We start from the raw sequence: 24,612 nt of genomic DNA on the forward strand, positions 1-24,612 counted from the left end.
AAACAGGGCGGGCAAAGAGACTCAACTCCTCTTACTCATCCTGCTAAACCACCCACAGAATCGGAACAGCTTGATTATTTTTGGAGGCTTTCAAATTTGCCAGTAGCCCCACTTTTCCTTGATGAGCCATGTGGAAAACCAATTAGAGAAGAACTAATCAGAAAGCGGTTGTGCTCAGTGGGGCAGGAGAAATGAGCTGAGCTGCATTTCTCGCTCACAGAGCTGCAGGGAGGAGGAGGAGGTTTCAGACTCTCTATTACATTATCCAGATTTCTGTCTGAACAGCCTTTCTCCCACCAACCCTACCTGAGGCATGAGCAAACTCTCGGCCACAGATGTCACATGACACGGGGAGGCGCTTCTTCTTCTTGGCCACCCCCACCACCCCGTGGACCTCCAACTGATGCTTCTCCAGCTCCTTCTTTGTCGATTTGACCTCGCTGCAGTCCTTACACTGGATTTGCTTTCCTCTGGCCACTCTACAGCGTTTCATGTGCACCTTCAGGCGGCAGTAGAAGTGGAAGGTCTTATCACAAGCTTTGCAGACAAAACTCTTCTTGGAAGAAGCTTTTTCTTGGTGTTCCTTCAGCTCCTTGGCACTGGCACCTCCTTCTTTGTCCTCACCTTTGCCCAGAGCTTCAACTTGGGATTCACTATTCACCTTCCACTTCCTGATCCCAGGTTTCTCCCCGCCTCCCTCAGTCAAGAGACCTATGGAAATGGCAATTCTAGTTTCAGTGGTGACCAGTAGGACTGGGCACCAGCCTCTCAAGTCAACTTTCTCCTGTCTCCAACACAGACAGTTGTCCCGGCACAGTAATAACAGACACACAGAGGACATGCTGTCCCACCACAACAGTGGCACACGGCTCTGCCCAAAAGCGGCCGTGGCCACGATGCATGAAAAAGTGGTCCTTTACTTTCTCCACCCACACATACCAGGGGCTGGATGAGATGGCAAGAGCTAGGGCCAGATTCTCCACAAAGCTTGCTCCTCAAACAGGAACAACTGTTGCTTCCAAGCACCTACCTCCTGCTCTGAGACATGACGTTACAGCAGTGCTTAAATGTTTGAAGATCTGAGCCTCAGGTATGATACTGTCTAAGTCTGCCATTGAGAGTGGATACCCAGCCATTAATTACAAGAAATCTCAGGAACACTTCCCAAAAGCAAACTCTTTGAAAGGGAACAGATAATCTTGCTACGACCCTTTTCAGTCGTCTGGTTAGGGCCCCGAGGTATTTTAAATCGCTCATTACATTCACTTCTTATAAAGTCTAATGCTTTTCTGAGTCCCTGTAACACTATCATCTCAAAAAGCACACGCTGGAAAATTCACCTAGGATCTCAATCTACAGAAAAGACCCACAGGGAATGTACGTATGGAAGAAATCAAAATACAAACAGATATATTTGGCTTCTTTGCTATAATGAGAACCATGCAACTGTGTGGCCATGGAAACCAGCGCAGACTTCTCCTTTTGCCCATACACAGGAAATTCAGCCTGTGTTTGCAAAACTTCATTTCTGCCTTCCTCACCATGGGAAGAGCTCAGCAAAGCGTCCTCCCTGCACAGCGCTACTGCCCCAGATTTCCAACCAGTTAGAAACCAGATGACATATTCCAACAGACTTGGAAATCTTAAGATGTCAAGTGTGACCCACCACCCTGTGAACACATCAAGGCAGAAAAATAGACAGAAAGACTGGTGTCCAGTTTGTCCTGCTCTGTCAATAGCAATATGCATCTTTCACCTCTAAAAGCCTCTTCTCACATCCCTACAACTAACACTGTCAGTTTTTCTGAGCCAAGTGAAGAAATATCTTTTAGCCTCCACGAAATGTGAATGTCAAAAAGAATCATCTTGCTGGGCAGGATGAATGTGGAGAAAGATATAAGCACTAAGGAAACCAGGACTGGAAATGTCTAGAAGTACCACGGCAGCAGGGCTGTACCCAGAGTCAGATGAACGAAGAGGAGTTTTAACACAACATGCACGATAGCTTCTAATGCAGAACTTTTACAGAGGAGAATGGCATTTTGCTTGCAGACCCTCCAATTTAATGATCCCAGGGGCTGACTCAAGCCAGGTAGATGCTAACTGTCTTTTTTAAACACAAGACTATGCAGAGGAAAAGCCTTTTTGCTAGAGTTCTTGACGCATTTCTGAGATATGAAAGTGAGACTTATCTTGACAAACGTGATCTCCAAAGAAGTGACTGTACAGAGACCTGGAAAGCAGATGGCTAGAGAGGAAGTTATGGAGTTGGCTGGAAGAGCCAAACCTTGTCCTTGCACGCACCAGCTGCCAACAGTGAAAGTGCTCTGACTACAGAAGGGACCCAAGGAGAAGCCAACAGATTTCATATTGTACCTCCACCAAAGAAACCAACACATTACTTCGATAATGCTGACCGTGGCTGGCGATGGCCGTGGACAGTTCCCTCCACAGGGAGGCCTAGTGTCTTCCAAGTGCTTCAGCTCACCTAAATTAAGCATCAGAATATATTTTTTTCAGTAGACATGTAAAAATTGTTGCTTTCATGTATAAAGGTAATCTGTACACATCTCCATGCAGCAGGCGTTCTTCAGAAATGTAAGACCTCCGTTTCAAGCGGAAGCTCACATCCCACAAACATGAAGCCCGGAGTTATCATTCATATCTCTTGCCAAGAGACACATGGCTATCAATCCATAAAGCCACCTGCAACATTTAGAGCTGGTAAGCAGTGATATGAGAGCTAAGGAGACTGACCTGGAAATTAAGATATGGAAGCTCAGCATAAAGATCCATAGGATGCCAAAAAGGGGTGGTAATTGGCAATCTTCCTCTGGACATTTCATACAGAATACGTGTTTTTGCCAAGTAAATACCATTTTTCCAGGGCTCTTCATTTTTATATTGTTTCTTGCTTGATTTTGTCTCAACCTTGGCATGAAGCCCTGCAAAGACACTTAGTAACAGCAGTCTGCTCTCTTTGATATTAGTGCCAAAGAAGCAGGCATCTGCCAGAGCAATCTAGCTGGCTTCCCAGGTCCCTCGCTGGCAAGCACTGCAAGGTGTCCCAGGAGCTAAGGTGGGCTGCACATTCACAGGTATGTGCAGTTGTTGTTGGCTTACCTCCTCTAGAGTCCATTGGGCATCAGCCCTGGCACATGCCATGGTCAGACAGGGTCAAGGAGAGTGGGACAATGCCTGCAGCATCAGAAGGTGACAGAGAAGGAATGGCAGATAAGAGGAAATCACCTTTTCTCTGGAAATCTTCATCAGAGCCATGACCAGGTGAAAAAGCCAACTGGATTGGCGGCAGCTCTTGGTGGAGTTAGAAGAGAGGGACCTAGATCTGAACTGGGCATGAATGCTGGGTCTACAGTGTAGGACATCTCCCAGGGAGACCACTAAGGCCATCGAGTCAAGAAAGGGGAGCAGAGCATGCGCTGTCACCCTCCAAGCCCAACAGCTAGAGCAGTAATACAGATCCTCAGTTTATTCTATACGTGCAGTGCTCCCAGTCACCCAGTCCCATCTACCATGTCAACAACGTTTCCTCATTGCTCAAGAAAGCAGGCAAGCTAACAAATCTGGGGTGCAGAGAGTGACCCAGGGGCAGGTCACTCCCTGCCCCTTCCCAGCACAGGGGGAACATCAGCTTTGCCTTTCATGGTCAGACACAGAACAACGGTAAGTGTCAGAGCCACGGGGCTTGTGTTCATTCAGAGACTGATCGTGGCCTTGATCTATATTTTCAGACAAAGCAATTAAACCTTCTACCCCTAAAACAAGACAAGACATTAATAACAAGCTGCTTACTCTAACTACCTAGCAATCTGCTAGTGTTTCCACACTGTGCTGTAAGCTAAGCAGCTCTGGCACCACGAGTAAATAGGGATGAACTGAGCTGAACCAGTGCCTGTACTTGGATAAAAACCACACTGTAACATCGCAGTGGACTCTGCGGCCCAAAGAACCTGGATGCACTGAACACAATGTCAGAAAAATGTATGTGAGCAAACAGAGCAAGCAAATCACATTTGCACCCTTTTCAAGAGACTGAAAACCTGCAGTTAGCTTCCTGGCTCTCTTACCTTTTTCATTAAAGCATGAAATTCTGTTAAGCATTCTTCCTTCGAATGACGGATGCAGAGATAACAATTCAGCTCAGCAGGCAAGCATCCCACAGCTCAGGGCAGGGTCTCACACATGGTTATTGCTATGCATTTGTTTCTCAAGTTCACCAAATTGCTATCTGCATATGCTTCGTTCCTACATTTGCCAAACTAGTACAGTATGTAACATTCCCCTACTGCTGTGGGACCCTCGCAGGGGATCATTTGCTTTGTAAAGTGTATACATAGCAAGACCAAACTAAGGCACTATAAGAAAATTAACTCAGAAAATAGTTTGGGACTACAAACTGCAACATCACGGTCATCTCTGCATGAGACAAGTGTGCTCTAATGTGACCCTTCTGCAATCAGCCTGTGAAGTATCCACACACACACATATAAAGTCAAGGCATTGTAACAAGTCCAAATTCATACAGATCCAACAGTACAGGAAGAGCCAAAGAAACCCCACAGCTTAAAGGTAATAATTCTAAAAAAGAAACCAATATAGATACCAATTACGTAACTAAGTTGTTTAAACACCTCCCAGAGCAAGGGCTGGGGTGGAGAAGTGCAAATGCAGTTAGGGAATACCAGTATGGGGTCAGTTATGGTCTCCACAACTCTCCTAACACACAAAACTTCAATATGGTGCATTTTACCAGCAAGAGAAATGCACACTCCAGTGTCTGGATCCAGAGATCGCCCTTGCGAATCCTCCTGCAAGTACAACCACGACACCTGGCCAGGGGTAGTTCTGTGAAATGACCTCAGGCCACCAGGACACCGAGGTCCCCTACCAAATTGCCCAAGACCCCCATAACTGTCAGTAGAAGTTCACAGAAGGATGAAAGCCTGTGCTTTTCTTACCCACGTGCCCCAGCTCCTGCATCACTGGCTGCAGGTCCGGGAATGACTCATGGACATTACACAGCAGCTGACAGATCTTGATGGCCGGGACAGACTTCTCCTGGGCTGTGCTCAGAGCTGCTTTCAAGGAGGCCTCTGAACTTTCCTTCTGAGCAGAAATACTCAGTAGCTAGAGAAGTAAGAAGAAGAAAACATCACATGACAGAGATTTTGGGCTGTGAAAGGTCGGGATGGTCTGGGAGCGAGGGCAATTCCTCTTTTGTTTCATCTCTACTGCTGGGAACTTGCTTTCAGAAACCAGCAGATAAACCCCTTTCCATACAGGTCTTTGCCCCTCCACAGATGTATGTGCATGAGCTTAGAGAATTTCAGGATTTTAAAGTTTCAACAAATTCTCAGACTTTCCATTTTGGTATTAGCTCACTTAAAGCCACCTTTCCATAGAAAGAGCAGTTCCTCAGTGCCTGTTGGCACAGAGAGGAGCTGTGCCTGCCCATATCTACCTCACCCTTCCAGATCTCCAGCAGCAGCCAGGCAGAGCAGGAATGAGTGACCACAGACTGCCTGGTGGGAAAGGCCAGCTCGTTACTAACACACACAGCCCATTTTCCTTGTCACAGTAAAACCAGGCAAGGCACTCTGGGACACTACACAATCACGGTACCCGCAGTGCATTGCCTAGGAATGTTTCACTCCCATATGCCCTCAAACGGCCAGCTCAAATGGAAACCCACTCCCTGGCAGCTCTGCTTTCTGCGGGACTTAAGCACCCTTGCAGAGCTGAAATGGTTTTATTGTGTTTGAACACTCACATTTTCACCAACCGAGAATCTCGCCAGCAATTTCTTTTACCTAAAGACACCTGCAGAATTTATATAAAACACCCAACACACTCTCACTGCAGCAGAGGGGCACTACTCACCCACTATTTTGGGTGGCTTCCCCAACCTAAATAACATCCCTTGATTTCAAAGCACACTAAAGGCCTGTCCATGCTCTGAGCCCTGAACCATGGTGGCTCCGAGAGTGTCCCCTCGTACCTCTTTTACTGCTTCTGTGAGTCCTGCCTCCCCTGGAGCCAAGCCCTCCAGGTCCGCTCTCTGCTGGATGGCCTCCGAGATCAGTTTGCTGTGCCGCAGGATGATCTCAATGGCTGTGCTCTCGCTGGTGGCCACTGAAGATGAAAAGAAAAAGTAAAGGTATTTAAAAACACAAAACCAAGGAGAACCTGAAAGCCTTAGTTTCGCTTAGCTTTGTCCAGCCGCTCCTGGAGCTGTTAACAGCAGGAGTGACTTCTACAAGGCAAGCTTTGGTAATACTAATTGCAGCACTGACATGCAACATAAAATACTAGCAGACCTGACTTCCCACTGCTTGTCTAACTTTGGATGAGATCAGGTTTTCCAAAGCATGTTGATGGAAGAGACGGTGACAACCTCAAAAGGCAGGCATGGTTCTCCCAAAACCCAGTATTTCTTCTCTGCCCTAGTTACAGACATCCCATTCTGACTTGGGCAGAGAAACTGGGATTTCTAGGCACAATTTGCCTCATCCAAGGATAGCCACGTAAAAAGCGTCTGGATGAACCATGCACCAGAAGTGCTTGTTTCTCAGGGATGAGCACAGCCCACCCCTCCCGCCCCGCAAGACCACCAAACTGAGCGCTCCTCACACTTGCATGAGATTTTGACAATGATTTTGGGGGAAAAGCACGGTTTAGGTTTTAAAGTAGGAAAACTCAAAGCCAGAGGCTGAGACTTTGGGGAGGACAGGGTGCTGGGCTGCACACAGACCTCTGGTGAAACACATGCTTTCAGGCTGATGGGCCTCCAGCTGGTTATTAGCACATGATGGTGGCCAGCTCTTAAAAGGTTTGCTCATTACAAAACCTGAAGACACAGAGGCACAAGCAAAGCAACGACATTTGCAGACCAAAGTGCTTTTCCAACTGATCAGCTGTTCCACTGAGGACACAGGTGTTGAGATCCATTGGAATAAAAGAGGTTCCCAGCCAGGGAGAGGGTGGGGAGTTAGAAAGCAGCTCCTACCAGCAGTGGGAGAAGCTCAAGGAGAGTATGGGGGGACACCAAGGCCATTACCTGCTTGGAAGAAAAACTCTGCGCCGGGTTGTTTCCGGATCTCCTCCATGAGCAGGTTCAGCGGTGCGGGCTCCCGCACAGCCAGCAGCAGCTGCCAAACAGCAGAGACCGACAAAGACCGCTCCTCCAGCGCTGCCGAAACGAGGGAGGCAAAACCACCAGCCTCACGCTTCACAACCTGCTCCATCGCCTTGGAAAGACCCACAGTAAGGCACTAACAAGGGACCATGTCCATCTACCCTTTGTCACGCTTAGACACGACCGTGACTCACCCCAAACGCACATGCCCTTTCTCTCACCCTGCTGAAGACCTGGTTTATGGTATAACCCAAGTGGTAAGCACTCAGAAGCCCAACTCTTCACCCAAACACATCAGCCATTTCCTCAACTCGCTCCAAAGCTGAGCGTCAATCCTCAGTGCCCAAATCAGCCACTCTTACCTGCCAGTCTTCAGCTTTATATACATTACCTGCTTCACTGCTGCTACAGAACACTAAGGAATCATTAAACAGTCCTGATGGAGGACTGACCAAAACCAGGCCATGACTGAGAGGGAGTAAATCAAGTCCTCAGGACTTGTTAGGGATCCCAGATGGGGATTAAAGCTCAGTATCTGCTTGCACACGTGCAGGAGACTGCTTACCTCTCTCTCAGCAGGAGCCAGGCTCTGTGCAGCAGAGATGCCCTGCAGCAGCGTCTGGGTGTCTGTGAGAAGCTCCACTAAGTTTTCTCGGTATCGTCTCAACAGTTTGGCTCCATAATCCTCTGGGCTCCATTTGGCTAAATACAAGTGAATGAAAATAAGGAAATAAGCTCAATTTCCAGCATCTTCCCAAAGGGCTTCAGAGCTAGAGACTGAAAAAACCAAGGCAGCCAGCTCTCCCTGGGTCACTAATGCTCAGGGCCTTACGTTCAAGCACACGTGGATTCACTTGCAAGCAGAGGATGAACACAACAAATCAAAACTTCTCTGAATCAAAGACAATACAGAATATTCTCTGCCCACACATGCCTACAAAAATAGATCTCTGGCACCCAAATGCCTTCCAAGTCCCAGTTCTGGTCTGAGCCCAGAAGAAGAAAATCTCAGTTTTCAGCCACATTCAGCAGGGAAATGTGGCCTTGTCTGTGAAGACAACACCTCAAGACGTTCACCAGCCTCTTCTGATGCCCTGGAATCAAGGAGACCCCATTACTGACTCTTAATTGTAGTTTCATTGGAAGACGTCTGTAAGTGAGATTCTTTGATGCACTCCACCAACAAGGAGCTCTCCAACATGCTCTGTCTCAGCAGTCTGTAACTATCAAACATACTAACATTTTACAAACACCCAGATGGTCCAAGGTAATCAAGAACTTAGCAGGCTAAGTTGCCCTTGGTAAATACGTTAAGGGAACACAAATCAGACTCGTGATTGCAAAGCAGCAGCAACACCAACACCCTTTTCTCTCCCTTACACCAAAAAAATACAACTTTTAACTGAATTCCTTCCTCCTCCCATACCTCATTCCAAGCTGGGTCTGCTGAGGTTTGCCCTATGAATCTGAGAAAGGATGCCTCCAGAGTAACACCACTACCCTTTAAAGACACCCCAGTATCAGGACACAATGGACTAATTCAAGGAAGAGGAACAGTGTTTATTCAGGATAATGAAGAAACTTGGGCAAAATATACTGTAGACCAAAAGGAACATATGATTGTACTTGTCGCCAGATTAGTTGATAAATAAAACTGGAAATTGCCAAATAGATTAATCTGAAAAGGATTTTTTCCCCCTCAGTGTTGGAGTTACTAAACTGGAGAAGATGCGTAGTTATACATTTGTAGGAGAAACCAAAATAAAAACCTGTAGTTCACCCAAGACATCTGTGCACGTTTTTTTCTTTGTGTGCTTAGGTCTTTTAATCATTGTGGTTCGGTACCAAACAGAATGATCTATTATTTGCACAGCACTACCTGGGAGAAAAGCAGCTAAATACTGGATTTTCTTTTCACCAAGCAGTGTGTCTCTGGGACCCAGATGACGTATGGTGCCGACTAAGAAGAGAAAGCTCTCCAGGATGGTGAAGGAGGCAATGGCAGGCTGTGGGAATAATCAATGGAAGATTCTGAACTAATATAAAATACTCCCTGGACAAAGACTTCTTGAAGACATGAGTCTACTCCCCAGCAAAGCTAAGGGAACCTCATTAAGCGCTTGATCTCCATAGGGCTTAGGTATGACTTGGATGTACCCCACATGGATCAGGGGATGGTTTACAAATAAAAAATATTTTCCCCCTTCTCCCATTGGAATGTTTCTGATTTTATTACACAAATTTGAGTCATTACCAATGCACTCTTAAGCTTTGCTGCCGTACCAAGGTGAGCTCCATATCAGGCATGCCCTGCACCACTACGCAAGACATCCTCCTTTCTGTTAGCAGGACAGCACAGGATGTCAAAGGCTGCCATCAGTGCCTCAAGTCATTCCCTCCCTCTTAATTTCCACGATAAGAAATGTTTGTGCTTCTGTTTGTTCAAGCTGCAATTTGAGGAGATTCAGCTCTATGTAATTAAGGAATGCTCCTCCTTGGAATGGGTATTACCACTAGATAATTAACCATGTTGGGAGTCTGGTGTTTCAAGAAAGCAATCATGCTTAACAAATGACAAAGCAAACTGCCTGTCGGGAATGTTTGCTACAGAGGAAATTATCAGCATTATGAGCACAGTTTTGCTTTCTATGAAACACTCATTTACATTTCACTGCATGTTAATTTAGTTTTTAATTTTTCTGTGACTTCAGAGGTGGTGAAATTTACTTCTATCCAAATTGCTCAGGGATGTGCTTAAACCCAGCCAAACTTGGAAGGCTGTCCCACCAGTCAGAAGATAAGGACTCATGAGTCCCTGAACGACTGTAGGCAGGCAACAAACAATAAACCCCCACCAAAACAAAAAGAAGAAGGAGACTAGCCATCCGAGATAATGATGTCTAATGGAAACACTGATGGGACCTCCCATCAGCACACTCTGCTCCACACAGGAGACCACGAGTCAGTGACTACGAAGTTCAGAAACACTGCCTGGATCAAGGACAGGAGCACAGCCCAACTAAATTCTCCCCACAATGTCCCTCAATCACAAGGAATTCACAAAGACAGCACCCAGGTAAGACACTGTCTGTATTTAATGTCAACGCATCTACGACTTTAGGGAAGTTTTAGGAATTTGCTTTCAAAGCCAGCAAGTACCAGAAGTTAAACTCACCAATGGATGAGTTTGGTAAAGATGCCTTCACCTATTAAGCATTCATTATGTGAAAATTGTTCTATTTATTACAGACCCACATGCTGCTGCTTCCAAGTGACTCAAAATCAAAAAGTAATTTGACACTGGAAGTCTTTTTGTCCTGTTCTCCAGACAGGACATCCTAGCTTCTACCCTATCAGTGCCAAATTTAAGGAAGGAGCCCAACAGGCTTCTGCCCCACACTGCTTATTTCATCGCAAAGTGGGGGCCTTCATGCTAGCATCACCCTCCTACCCTAGTGCTCCCAGAACACTTTTGTTTGAATAAAATGGCCATCCCAGTCCCTTACATAAAAGTAAAATTGTAAGAGCATACAGAAGTCCAGACAAGCACCCAGACTTCCAGGCAACTCCCTGAACTGAGCCCCCAGGCTCTGAAGTGTAGTATACCCATACCGTCGCCATCAGAGACGTTTGCTGTTGCTACCAAGTTGTCCAGCAGAAGGTGGAGACCAGGGAACGATGCTTTCACAGCCCCTAGAAGTTTGACCAAACTTTCCACTTTCAGGGTTTTCTCTTCATCCACCTTCCTGAGCAGACTGTCCATGGCTTCCCTCTGCGAGCTGCCTTCACAGCAATCCAAAACCACCTGCAACAAAGGAACAGCCAAGAACCTGCTTGTGAGAGCTTCCTACAAATTCTTGGATCTGAATAGAGATCGGAGAAACTGGAACAGTGTCACAGTACTGCAATAAATCCATATCCACCGCTTCCACTAATTTGATTAACTGGGAGGTGTTACGGGATGCTAGTTACAGGAACATCTAAACATGTCCAAGTGCATCGGACATGTGCGACCTTGAAAACTACCCTGGTGGGTTCTTCCACCAAGTCTGGCTACTTCCAAGTGGCTGACAAGCAAAAAACATTTTTTCAAGGGAAACAGAATAAACTTAAAGACAGGGTTCAAACCAGTACTTCATTTAATATTTTTTAACCAATACATTTTAAAATTGCAGTCTCTTTTCCCTCATCTCCCCAATTTTTATGCTTGTCATTAAAAGACAGAGATGAACAGAAAAAAAACCCCCGACTCATTATTTAAATAAGCATCCCATTAATCGAATGATTATTTCTACAACAAGGCCACACGAGACATCACTTATGTGAGATACAGTCACTATAGCTCAGAAAAGCTCTAGTATGCCAGGATAACACCTGCAAGGCTCCTACAAGGGAAAGCCAGGTGACAACTACAGGTTGACCTCCTCTGCAAACAGGTGTTCCTAAGCATTTGAAACATGGAGCTCTCAGAAACTCTGTAGGTCACCAGCCCAGCTCTCTGCTGTCATAAGCACTACGTTATACAATCCCATTAATGAAATTATTAAGATTTGTCCTGAAACTAGTTACATTTTTGCTCCCTTTCCCATGGTTGGAAAGCTCTTCTACAGTCTCATTCCCCTGTTGATTCTCCTAATTTTCAGCTTAAATTTATTCATAGCCAGCGTATACCCATTTGTTCGTGTGCCAACATTATCTCTTAGCTGAAAAAACCTTGTAAACTCTCTGAGGTGTTTACCTTACCCTTCCTCTCCAATTTCTTTAAAAGAGCATGATCATATATTCCCTCTCAGTCTTCATTTCACTTGTCTAAATAAGGCAGCTCCTCTCGTCAAACAGCTTTTCCACTCCTCTGATCTGACAACTGCAGATCTGTCTCAGCTTCAATACAAATTCACCTTTTTTGAACAAGACTGGAACTGCACACAAATTTCAGATGAGGTCTTAATTCTTGGTTCTCGTTACTGCATCCAAATGATCCAAATGCACGCCCTTCACTTTATACTACCACGTCATTCAGTTCTCACTGTTTAGTTCTCCAGCCATGTAATTCTTCTCCCTCTTGCAGATCCTACTTTGTGTGGAGAAAAGATCCCCCCCTTTTGCTCATCAGCAAGTTTTGCTAAGCATGCTTTGGTATTTTTGTGTCAATAATATTAGTGTTAATATTAGGTAAGTGTCAAGAATCCCACTGGCAGCCTTGCTCCAACCTGTCAGTCCCGCCTTCAGCACAATCTGTAGTCATCTCCCAGTAAGATACATCCTTTTTTAATATCATCGCTTCCTCTAGTTTAACAGTTCCCTCACATGAAATTCAAATGCTTTGCTCAAGTCTAGATTGAGGCAGAAAAAACACCAAAACATTTTTATCTCATCAAATAAAGATTCCAGGTCAGGCAGAAACAATTTACTTGAACACCCTTTGCTGCATTTTATCCCACTTTTTTTTGCATATACACAGTGCTTCAGCTCCACGTGCCCTCCAGCCTGTCCCAGCACATATTCCTGTGCACCCACTGAGCTGGCTGCCTGGAGTGCTGCTTCCCTTTCCCACACACATCTGTACTGGTCGTCAATTGTAGGGACCACTCTCAACTTGGAAAATACGGTAATAAACCTTGCTGCCACTCTCCTAGCCACAGATACCAGCTCTTCCAGCCTGCCGAAGGATGTCCTTTGAGTTGTGATTGCACTTCAACTGCAGAAAACTTCTGTTTCTCCTAGATTGGGCCCCAGGCTCAGCCATGAGTCTTCAGGTCATCTCCTCTCATTATTCTCTTTCTTTACTTGATCAGACAAATGTTTGTGGCTTGTCACTATATATGCCATGATGGCCAGCAGCCCGACATGCTTCAAGACTCTCTTCATACCTGTAAAGTACATTTCTTTGCCTGTCAGGCATTTCAGGCATTCCTTGCAGGTCCTAATACACTTCCTCAAGTTACTCATTCACTCAGGTCTGTAACCTCTCATACAAATTCTCCTCACTCATTCAGGATGCAAACTTCACACAGTTCTCCTACCTTTAACATAAAAGAAACTAATCCAACAGCTCCTCCTGCGCTCTTAGAGCAGCTGATCTCATTAATTAGTGTCTCTCATTTCTAAAGATCTCTCCTTTTATAGCCAAACTTTGTTAGTGAACCTGTTGACACAACTTCCCGTCTAATTCACACTGAGCTGACTGGATTGCTCGGTCTGAAGTCCTCTTTTAAAAGAACACAAGAAGGGGTACAAGAGCAGCATCCTTTTGGGGAGGCTCACGCTGTAACTACCACTGCTCCCAGGCAAGTGCCAACAAGTGCAGAAGTGATGTCCCTGGCAGTGGGAGATGCAGCGCTGACATTTTGAGATTCATTTTAACAATACTGGGTGAGCCAGTTGGAAAACATCCCCCCCATTTTGCTTGCAGCCGGACTTCTCCATCCCCTAGTGTGTCCAGTTACGATCACTCCTGCAACGGCCAGTAACCTTGAGTTGTCATTGATACCTGTCCTAGTTCTGAAGTAGTTTGGTTTGAGCATCAAGCTGTGTAGGCACTGGAGCCAATGGGTATTTTGAGCAATGGGCTTTCCCCTCCCCAAGTCCCCTCTAAAAGAAAGCCTGGACAGAAGAGGATGGATGTTTCTACCAGCTATTCTGAAGCTCCAGGTTCAGGGCTGTACTGTGGACTGTTCGCTCTGAACGCTGCAACAACCTAAGTCATGGGACCCCATGCACGAGAGGTTACCTTTCTTCCTTTGTATCCAAGTTTACTTCTTTTAAGTGATAATCTGCATCCAAGCCACCCCCCAAATCCTACACTCTACCTCCTCACATTACAGAAACAGTAATAAAGCCACAAATCTAAGCACTCAAAAAATAGAAGGGCTAGATTAGAAGTTCCCCAGAAAAAGAGCGATTTACAAAAAGGCTTCACAACATATCATGTGCAGATTTTCCAGTAAAGAAAAGCAGACTTGCTCCATGCACAGCTTGGACCAGGTACAGAATGAACCCAGTTGCCTAGAAAAAAAAAAAAGGCTGTTACATGTAAAACCGGCACTTGTCTTGCTGAATAAATGTGTAGCTAATGAGGCAGTGATTGTGAGAAGAAAAAAGACTCTTCTTTATGAACCCTTGGAGAACTAGATCCTATCTCTGTCGGCCCAGAGCTCTAGTGCAATGCTGGAGGAATCAGGTAAGACAAAACTTTCAAAGATGGCTGCTAATTCCATGTTCATTTTCCCAGTACCGCACCCGAGACACCAGAGATCTCAACTGCACATATGCCACAGGCCCACCGTTTTAATCAATTTAACTTCTGAAATAATTAAGCACCTTTCCACTTGGAGGGGCAGGAGAAATAAACAAATAAATCAAGCCTGGAAAAAAAAGGGAAATGCCTGAGGTCTGCTCTGCCTTATTTTCCTGTGTCACAGCAAGTAAAAAGCTTTGCACCCATCCTCACTGGAGTGCTCCCAAATACATTTGTTATCTGCTGGGAGCTTGTGGGCTAAAACAAGAGCATGAAGGAATCCCATAGAGAAGAGAAGGATTTTGTATTCGGAGCAGGGTTTGGAGGCTCTGCAGCAAACAGAGCATACAGTGATGGCAGGGGATAAAAAGAAATACTGAATAACACTATACCTTCACCAAAAGAGGCAGGAGTCCCGCAGTATACAATGATGCAATTAAATACTGTATCCTGTGCCCAAGGAACAGTATTTTGATGGTAGAATGGTTTTGGTTTATTGTTAGGGCTGGGTTGGTTGGTTTTTTTTTTTTCCGATGGGAAGGGAGATAAAAAACCCCTGCATTTTAACTACCTAATTTCATGAAGATAAAAAGAAGAGTGCAGGGAAAAGGTGCAGCCTTTAAAAGAAAGGCCGTACTGCAGCATAAACAGGCATATATGAAAAATCCTAATCCCCCCACTGCTGAGGCAGCTTTCACAGCTAGGAGCTCAGCTCCAGGCACCCCCACGCTGGTCTCTGCTGACAGCCGCAATATCCCCAGCAGATGCTGAGTCCTTTGCTGCATTCACGCTTTGCTCTCTCCTCTCACATCGCCATTCCAGGCTCAGCCATGCTGAGCTCATCCCCTTTTGGAGGGGGAAACTCATCAGCTACCAGTCACATCCTAGCCCACAAGGACAAGGCAGATGCCTTTGTTGGCAGCACCTTCTTTGGCCCTCATGCACAGAACTGTGCCCACACTCAGGGATGGTCCACAGCAGACACTTGGTCAGGGACCATGTGAGCAAGACATTAACTGAGGGATGTATGAGATGGGCAGAGGTTCTTGGCCCACCTGTTGTGGCTCTAGCCAGGCTCACTCAGACAGAAAGCAGACATCATTCATGCCACTGGGCACAACAGTGCTTTCCACTCACTATAATCCTGCATCGAGGGAACAAACTGACGTGACAAACTAGGACAGGAGGTCTGCAAGCTGTGTACTGAATGCAGCACGCTAGGGCACCCTGCAAGTTCCAGCTGCACAGGCAGGGTGTAGCCAGCTCCCCCCCAAAACACAAAGGAAAGCAGGTTATATAAAATATTCTGTCCTTCATGGCTTCTGCAAATCAGCACACAACGCTGCTTACAGGAAAGCAACAGTCATCGCCACCAACTATTGCATTCAACACAAAAAAAAAAACCCAACACAAAAACAAATCAGTCAGTGGATGTGTTACTCTTGCAGGCAACTGTGTGATAAGAATTAGAGTTAAAGCTGGGAGAGTCAGCTGAAAGGTAAACTGATGACCACATACACAAGGATGTAACTGAAGCAGGCAGCATACAGCTATTAGCGGTTCTGCTGAAACCAAACTCTGCTACAGAGCCTTCTCCGGGCTCACAAAACGCATTTTCAGGGCCTACAGGGAGTAGCAGGTACCTGCTCTGCCCCAGGCTCTGCTTGCAGGGCCAGTCTGACACCAGTGCCAGGCAGCATTCATCCTGGTCTTGAGGCTGCCTTTGTAGCTCAGCTTTCACTATTTCCACAGTTCAGCACAGAAGGGCCCGAGACACACACGTGCAATCTGTGCTGCACAAAAGGGAGGTGAAATTGCCAGGTGAGGCTAGCATGTCACTTGGTAAAGCATGCGGTAAGGCATTGCCTTGCAGACACACACACACACCCCACACCCACAGAGTTTTCCTTATTTCAGATTTATTTTTTGTTTTTACCCGCTTCTCCGAGGCGGTCAGGAATCCCTCTTCTGCTGCCTCCAAGAACTCCACGATGGGGCTCAGCTGTGTCACGCTCTGGATCAGCTCCTCCCTGCGTCCCAGCAAGCGAGCAGTCAGCATCTCTCCCTCGTCTGTGCTCTCTGGGGGGAAAAGGATTCAGAAACACAAGAGAAGAAACAAGTCAGTCTGAAGGAACTGACAGGCTCCTGAAGCGAGTGAGACTCTGTGAAAGATCTAAGTGAATAGCAAAGCTCATCCCAAGCACAAGCAGCAGAGGAAAACCACTTTACTATTCTCTTTAAACTCTATGAAAGGAAAATGTCTCATTTATCTAACAGAGCACAAAGCCATAAAGCAAGCTGGAGGTTAACACCAGGTTTGCAAGGCCACTGCTTTGTGTCAGACTCAAGTAAGAAAGGAGCTTTCAATCCGGAGGCTCAGCTGTGCTCTGACCCACGCTAGCTGCGCAGCCATCGATCCAGCCCTCCAGGCAGCAATGGGGAGAGCCCTGCGCTGCCTACACCCCGCTGCTGCGGGCTGGAAACGCGCCAGGATCTTGGCCAGCATATGATAACCCTCCTGCATCTTGAGTAAAGACGCAGGGTTTCTGGAGACCTGCTTTGCCTGTAAGGTTGCCCACTCACTTTTGCCAGGGGCTGCACCCAATTCTCTACCTGTTTGCCGCAGGGCTTCTCCACTGCCCTGTTCCTTCTCCAGCAAAGCTGCTCTCAGCTTGGGACTCACATCTTGAAACAGTTTCAGTAAAGACACGAGAGTCTGAGCATCCAGGGTCTGAGCATCCTTCACTTTGCTCAGTAGCTTCTTGTATACCGACTGTTCCCCCGCCTCTGCCAGACAGGCAGCCACAGCCTACAACAGAACAGGGAAACGCACGGAAGGTTTTAACAAGAGTCAACGGCCCTACACAAATGAACACAAAAACCAGAATCCTGGTGGGGTTTTTTTGTTCAGGAAACAAGAAAATTAAACGACACAGAAAAATAATCGCATAGACACATACCACTGAACTCAAGCTCCTGGCTGTGGCCACCAGCCCCAGGGAGGAGGGCAGCAAGCCCTGCCTGCCAGCCCTTCCCTTTATTGCAAGTCCCACAAACTGGACCTGGGTTCCAGCACCAAACACCTCTTCATTTCTTCCCCTAACAGCCAAAAAATGCCAACAAATCTAAGAGACCTAATAAAACATGGTTTAAGCATCGCTACTTTGGAAGCCCAAGGCTAGGACAGAGGATACTAGATTGCAGCACAGAGCAAGGAGAGATCACTCGCACAGAAAGCAGAGAGCATCTGAAGTGGGACTTTTAGGAATCTCCATTCTCAAGTCACAATGGAGTTGCACCTCCTAGGGAAAGTTTTGGAGAAGAGGCACGCAACCTCCAAGTGTCATGGGCTCTCAGCATGCCTGGTAATCATGCCCAGAGCTCCAAAATCTACTCCAGTGACCCGAAACAGCAACTAGAGGCAAACATGCCTGTGCAGTTACGGAAATAAAAGGAAAAGAAATAAGCTGTAACTCTTGCTCCCATTTCCCCGGAGCCCTTTAACGCTGTAAATATTGCCCCTAAAGACACATGCTCCCCAGCTCTCCAGGAGAGATGCCAGCCTTTCAGAGCAGACATCCTTTATTAGAGACTCCAGGGATTCTATAAAAGTACCTTTGAAGTGAAGAGCTTAGCCCAGCTCCAGAGAGAGCGGCCATTTTCTGCTGTCATTGTCATTTTTATTTCTATGATAAAAAGACTGAATGCAACTGCTTGGGGCCGCACCAGGGGGATGGTGGACTTGCTTTTCCTAGCAGGTGTAAATGCTCATATATTAGGGCAGCGTGACAGTACAATGACCTATTGCAAAGAGTATCCACAGAGGGGAAGCTGCAGGAGTCCCAGCTCTTAGCCGCTAACGGCGTTTTTCCTGCCGAACAGAGAGACATGGACATGAAGGGCTCTGTTATAAAGGAATAAAGGAGATGCTGCAGACGTGCTGAAGAACAAGCTTAAAGGTATTGTTTTAATGCAAACATTAATTTGTAATGAGACTTGATAACCAGATCATGTTTGTTCTCAAGGTTTGCGTACCTGCCCCCTTCAGATCAAAACGGTCTTGTAAAACACAAAAGATCTTGACTCTCACCATCCTAAAGGTGCTCAGCCCCCTGCCAAATACATGCTTTTACTAAAATGGATGAAAAGTAGCTTGCATTGTCACCATATTTATATTTTTAAATTAAAAACCATCACAGCATTGCTACCCAGAGCTCTGGGTAACATCCCTTCCTCAGTGCATGGATCTGGTTAATGGAAATGAGTTTTCAGAAACTGAAAGGCTCTGCTATTTATAGTCTCTTTCCGGAAGACCTTTCCTTGGACACATTGCTCAGTGGGAACAACAGCCTTTTAGCTGAAAGAGCACATAGTGCATTTCAGACTTACTTTGAAGCACTAACAATTCCCAAAGATCCTGGAAAAAAATGGAGAAATACTGATATTAGCTGGAATCCCAGTTTCCACTTAGTCATAATGTGCCCACACATTACAGCCTGATCCATTAGGCTTTCACTGCCTGGGACACTTGCAAAACCTTTGTGGCCAAATTGGCACAAATTAGCACACATCCAGCTTCCAGATCGCAGCAAGAGACCCTCTCTCTGAGCAGGGAAACCAAGTCACCAAGACCTGGCTCAGACTTCAGCTGTGCCACCGAATAGGTTCAACATCCATCAAGAAGTTTGGTCCCAGTTGAGGATGTCAGTTCTGGTGGCCACAACACTCCTAACCCAGTACTGCAATGGTCACACTCCATGAAACAGCCCTCCCAGTTCATCCCAAACCTCCTCATTGCCACAGCAGCTCCAAGGCAAGCTCTGAACAGGAATCTCTGAAGGTCACAGCCCCAAGAGTAGGTCTCCTATCTACATATAATCACATCTCCCACATTTTTCCAGATTTCTTTCCTAATACAACCAATTCCTACAGTGCTGTGTCCCTCCGCTCACTGCATGATCTCCTGCTCTACCCTCACTGTTTCCTGCTCCTTCCAAAGCACCCTGCTGCTGGGTAGGAAGATGCACAAGGCTGCTCATGCAGAGCCACAACCTGCTTCTGCAAAGCTCAAGAGCTGAGTTAGCACTGTGGCCTCCCAGCCAGACGCTCGTTTCTCTCCTCACACCAATCCACAACATCCCCAGTAAGCCAGTGCCTCCAAGACCTCCACCTCCCTCTCCACCATGATTGTGAGATTTAAGTGTTTTGAGTGAGGACAGGGATCCTTGGGGAGCAGCTGGTGGCGGACCCTGCAGGGAGCAGCCCTGAGCCTGGGCTGAACTCCGTTGGTGTACCAACCTGAGGGATGTCCTGGGACCCAGAGAGGATCTCAACCAGCTGGGCAAGAAACACACATCCCACACAAGAGTGCAATGGCCCACAATTGAGACTAAAGAGGGATGTGGGGAGAGAGAGGGGGCAGGTCAGTGCAGCCATTAGCCCAGGTGGCCACTGGCCTCATCCCTGCAGGTGGGCAAGCAGGGTTATGATTTTTTGTGCCTTACCCACACTCCTGATCCCACTGTTAAGCGCGCATCTCAGCAAAAAAAGTCACTTCAGTGATGATTACTGAGAGATCTCCTTCAAGCATTGGCTTTAGAGTGAATGCAAGCACCCAAAGGGTGGTGAGGAGGGATCTGCAAGAGACAGACTGGAAAGCAACCTGGTTTTAGGGTGACAGAAGCAGCTAGCTCCCTTCAGACCCCCCAGTCACAAGCTGGGGGACATTCAGTTACAGGACTCACCCCTGAACACGGTAAATCCTGCGCCCATACCTCAGTGACACCTCCAATACCAGGGAGAGCTGCACCGGCCATTCAGTGAGCTGCAAAGTCCCTGACCGCAGGAGGCTGTGCACCATGGGCAAACCTTCAGAGACATAATCATCAGTCCTCTGTGAAAACAAGCATCCTCGTTTTGTTTTGGGGTTTTTCCTGGTTTTTTATGTGTGTAAGGTGAAGAAAATATACAAAAGCCATTGGAAACCTGCACAAACAGAGCTGCTGCCCACAGGGCCAGTAGCGTGGACAGCACAGGGACTGACTCTACACTCTGAACCACAAAGAAGCTCCTAGGCTATGAGTGCACCATGAAGTCAATCAACTATCACTGTGCATACAATAATCATAAAAAAACCCAACTTTGTTCCCATTTGTCATTCAGAAACATGAAGTGTTTTATTTTCAAGCCTGCATTTGTACGTGACTAATGAGGGAGACCCCAGTACGAGGAAGGCTCCATGCAGAATGTTGGCCTCTGCTTGCTGCACACAACAGGAACAAAAGCTCAGCCCAAACTGCTATACAAATACATCAGAACAGGGGAAAAAAAGTTCTCCAGTTCTGTCACCACAGAAAAAAAAAATGCTCATAAGCTATCACTTCTAATCAGGATGCAGAAGATAACAAGAAACTTCTTTCTTCTGCTGCATCCAGAAATCTCTGCAGCTGCAAACAAAGCTGACAATAACTGGACAGGCCTATAGGCAATGGAAATGACCCACAAGCACAGTGACATTTATCCTACGTGGGAGAATCAACACTCCCCCACTTCATCTGAACCAAGCAGTAGAGGGAACAAATGAGCTGTGCAATAATTTGAATTGAGTTTCTCTAAGAGAGCACAGGAAGATAAGACTTGACACCAGCAAAGCTCTTCTACGCTTCCCCAAATTACTGCAATTTCAGTCTTGTTCTCATTTCCAAGCAGGTTTCATCCAAGCCAGAACCAAATTAGATAGGAATAGTTTATGTGAGACACACAGAGAGATTCTAAAACAAAAACAACCCCAAAAATCACATCTCCCTAAGCAGAAAAGCAACTTATTCACATTTTTTAGCCTGGAGAGCAGAATGTAACATCAAACTTACAGAGAAGCAATAATTCTCACAAAAGCAAGCCCTGCACTGCAAACCTCCTTGGGGAAAAACCCCATGACCTAACAAATCTCCACTGGAGGCAGCTGGCAATAAAGCAGCAACACCGAAGGGGAGCAGACAGGAGTGCTGCGGGGAACAAGGCACCCATGCAGGGACAGGCTCACAAGTAAAGGAACAGAAATACAAAGGCCAAATCCAAAGCAAAATCTCACTGAAACCAGGAGCCTGAACACCAGGACAGCCTTGGTGTCAACAGGCAGGCTTGCAAAACCCCCACAAACCCTCACAAACACCCATGTTGCCCAGGCTTTGCTGTCCAAAACACATCTCTGCTTGCCTACAGAGATAAACCACCCAAAAAAAAAGGGTCCTGAGCAGGACATGCACAAGGGATGGTAGACCCCCCTGCAGCAGGGCAAGCACGCCCAGCAAGACTGCTTAGTGCAAAGAAACAGCATCTCACTGGCTTCCAGACCAACTTTTACTTGCTCCGAGGCACCTAAGAGACTTCAAGCAAATGACTAGCAAAACAATGCAAAAAAAGGGGGGTGTGGGGGGGAAAGGAGTGAGAAAAAATATAATCCATTGACTCCTACCACTGGCACAGTCTCAGCCTTAATTACGCAGCCCAAGCTGGGCTCTTCAGAGCTGAACTTGCACTTCAAGCATGCCTTCAAAACCATAACCACTGTGTTTCCCCTGAAGAAAACACCAGGCCCTTGTGGGGAAAAGCTACTCTGTGCTGGAAACAGAGCCTAGACGTGGTGTGGGTGCCCAGAGTCCCACATGTCCCAGAGGGGAGCTCAGAGAGGGACAGATCTGGCTGAGCCCTTGCTTACAACAGGCTGCAGTCTGTCCCCACCACTGCCCTGAGGCTGACACTTTTCATGCTTGTCACAGCTGAGGAGTGATTTTTCAGGAAGGCTTAAAGAAAATCCATTTCTCATTTATTCAGCGTTTATTTATAGCTGCAGAAAAATTGTCCAGTTGCCATTTTGTGGTCAGACACCCAAGCAGTCTCTGAGCTCCACAACCTCTCGCTTGGCTCCTGCTGCAACAGCTCATTTGGGAGCACAAAGGGCCAGGCGCAGGTCTGCAAACCTTACCTGCTGGGTCTTGAAGGTGCTCAAGAAAGAACAGTTACTGCAAAGCAAGAGAAAATGGGGCTGTTATGCAGAGCAGAAGCAAGGCAGTACACCTGGCTGCTTTGCAGGTATGGTTCTGCCTTGCGACTGTGGAGACAGCACAAGCAGGCAAGGGAAGGCACTCTGGCACAGGTGATCCCTTCTGGCATGTCCATCCACATCACAGAGTACCCTCCCCAGCTCTGCTCCAATTGCCAAAGTGCAGAAGAGGTAAACCTTAAATCTGACATATTTTGTTGATCAGGGCAACAAACAAACATACAAAACCCTAATGCTTCTCAGAGTGCACAGGCATGCTGAGAGCAATGCACTCACAGGTGCTTGTCAGCCCAGCCAGGCTTGGGCTTGCTGCTACAAACACGAATTAGGACCACATCTCCCTCCTAAAGCCCCAGAGATGTTAAGTTCAACACCACCAGGAAGGTCAGCAGCTAAGGGAACCAGGGCTTCCCTCAATGAACATTTCAAGGCTCATCAGAAAAGAAACCTGTACTCCACAACTCAAGCAAATTCTCCTCCCTGCTGTCATAACTTCTTTTTTTTCTTCCAATAAACACATTGCCTTTGTTTTTTAAAAGCAGAATGTTTCCACAGCCAAAATGTCCCATGTCCTATGGTCACGCTGGTATGGGAGGAACCAAGTGACTTAAATCCAGGCAGCTTCCCAGCCAGCAAGCACATGGCAATCTAGAGAGCATCACAAGTCCCCAACCTACAGAATAGCATTTTCTGGCTTCAAAAGGTCCACAAACCACAGAACCATGAAGAGCCAGAACAGTTATATTCTCATTTTTCCATATACAGAAAAGGTACACAGGGCAGTTCATGCAGCCTGGTATGAAAAATGCTCTATCAGAAACAGCCAAGGTGAGGAGAGCAAGCACAGTGCCATCTTCACCCTGTAGCAGCCACAGGTGTTTTTTGTTTGTTTGGGTTTTTTGTGGGGTTTTTTTTGTTTGTTTGTTTGGGGTTTTTTTATGGACCTTGCAGCATCATGCAGCCAGCATGACTGCCTGCTTGGACCCACCACAATAATTTCCAAACTCCATGTCCTCCTGCACCACTGCCACACCAATACGGACATAACCTGCTGTTTCTGTGGTGGCTTTGAGCTGGTACAACAGCCAGTGTCTGGCTACCATTGTTCAGAGCCCAGAGTATCCTTCAGCATTAACTAAGCACGAGATTCAAATATGCCCTCCAACAGCAACTAAAGCATCATTCATCAACGATGACTGCTTTTAAAGCAGCACATTGCCAGGAGAAGTGCTGCGGGGTGTCACCCATAACCTCCCCGTAACGCTCCCCACGAGCAGCCTGCTATACACAGAACAGAGCAGATGCTCCACGGCAAGCCCTTGCCGAGGGCTCAGGAAGTCTATTTTGGGATCTCATATGTCAGTCATTTACAAGTCGATACAGTTCCCAAAGCAAATGTCATAACAGGAAGAAAGAAACCAGTGCTGGAGCTCTCCCACAATAAAACGAAGATGTTGTCAGGGCAGGACGTATACTTCTTCACCTATGTGCACAAGCAGCTCACTCTTACAGGTGCTCCTCTTCAGGGTGTTGCTCAGGTGAGCACTTGTTGCCCTCCAAACAACCAGGCACCAGAGCCCTAGTTTCCCGTGAAATAATTTCATAAACGGGGCACAAACTACTCCAGCCCTCTGCAGGGTGAAAAAAAAACTCGTACCATTTATGCAAGTAAACACACCTACCTCCTTCTGAGAGGCATCAACTTCTCTGCACTCTTCCAGTCTTTTCAGCACAGCCTGGGCATCAGAAAGGGCCTCAGAGAAAACACTTTCATATCGAAGAAAGAAATCCAGTTTACAGCTTTTACTCTCTGCTGCTGTGTGAGAGAAACAAGATCAGTTATTTGCTAATTGAAGGGATTCACAGAAAGCATGATGTGATTGAAAGGCATCGGTTTGTAACCAGCACATTGGCTATAATAGGGAAACAGTGACTCACAAATCCCTTCTGAAGATACCACACAGCCTGCAAGGAAAACCAACAGTTTATTTAACACCAGTTATAAATGGAACATTTATTTTAAACCCAGTACAGCCTATTTTTTCCTCCCATGCTGAACAGGAGTTTAAAGGATAAGGTAGCATTAGCAGGCAACTCTCTTACTGTTATAAAGATTGCCTTATCAACCTCATGTACTGAACTAACGCAGATCTCACC

At 46.5% G+C, this 24,612-nt stretch overlaps 1 protein-coding gene across 7 annotated transcripts in view; it reads right to left on the reverse strand.

Annotated features, from left to right (window-relative positions):
• Positions 1–24,612, reverse strand: part of ZBTB40 (zinc finger and BTB domain containing 40) — a 45,114-nt gene that overhangs the window by 11,914 nt on the left and 8,588 nt on the right. For 6 of the 7 annotated variants that reach the window (XR_008731342.1, XM_055704741.1, XM_055704745.1 and 3 more), the window contains 9 exons: positions 24,138–24,271; positions 17,007–17,202; positions 16,330–16,472; positions 10,769–10,961; positions 7,722–7,858; positions 7,079–7,268; positions 6,020–6,153; positions 4,980–5,148; positions 307–711 (listed from right to left, as the gene is read on the reverse strand). Coding sequence is in view for 6 of the 7 variants with exons in the window: in XM_055704741.1 (XP_055560716.1) it covers positions 307–711; positions 4,980–5,148; positions 6,020–6,153; positions 7,079–7,268; positions 7,722–7,858; positions 10,769–10,961; positions 16,330–16,472; positions 17,007–17,202; positions 24,138–24,271 (1,701 nt within the window). In the remaining variant the exon portion in view is untranslated. The remainder of the gene's footprint in view (positions 1–306; positions 712–4,979; positions 5,149–6,019; positions 6,154–7,078; positions 7,269–7,721; positions 7,859–10,768; positions 10,962–16,329; positions 16,473–17,006; positions 17,203–24,137; positions 24,272–24,612) is intronic. The other variant, XM_055704742.1, reaches the window with a different exon arrangement.

This window comes from Falco cherrug, chromosome 3, assembly GCF_023634085.1.
Source record: "Falco cherrug isolate bFalChe1 chromosome 3, bFalChe1.pri, whole genome shotgun sequence".
Classification (NCBI taxonomy): Eukaryota; Metazoa; Chordata; class Aves; order Falconiformes; family Falconidae; genus Falco; species Falco cherrug.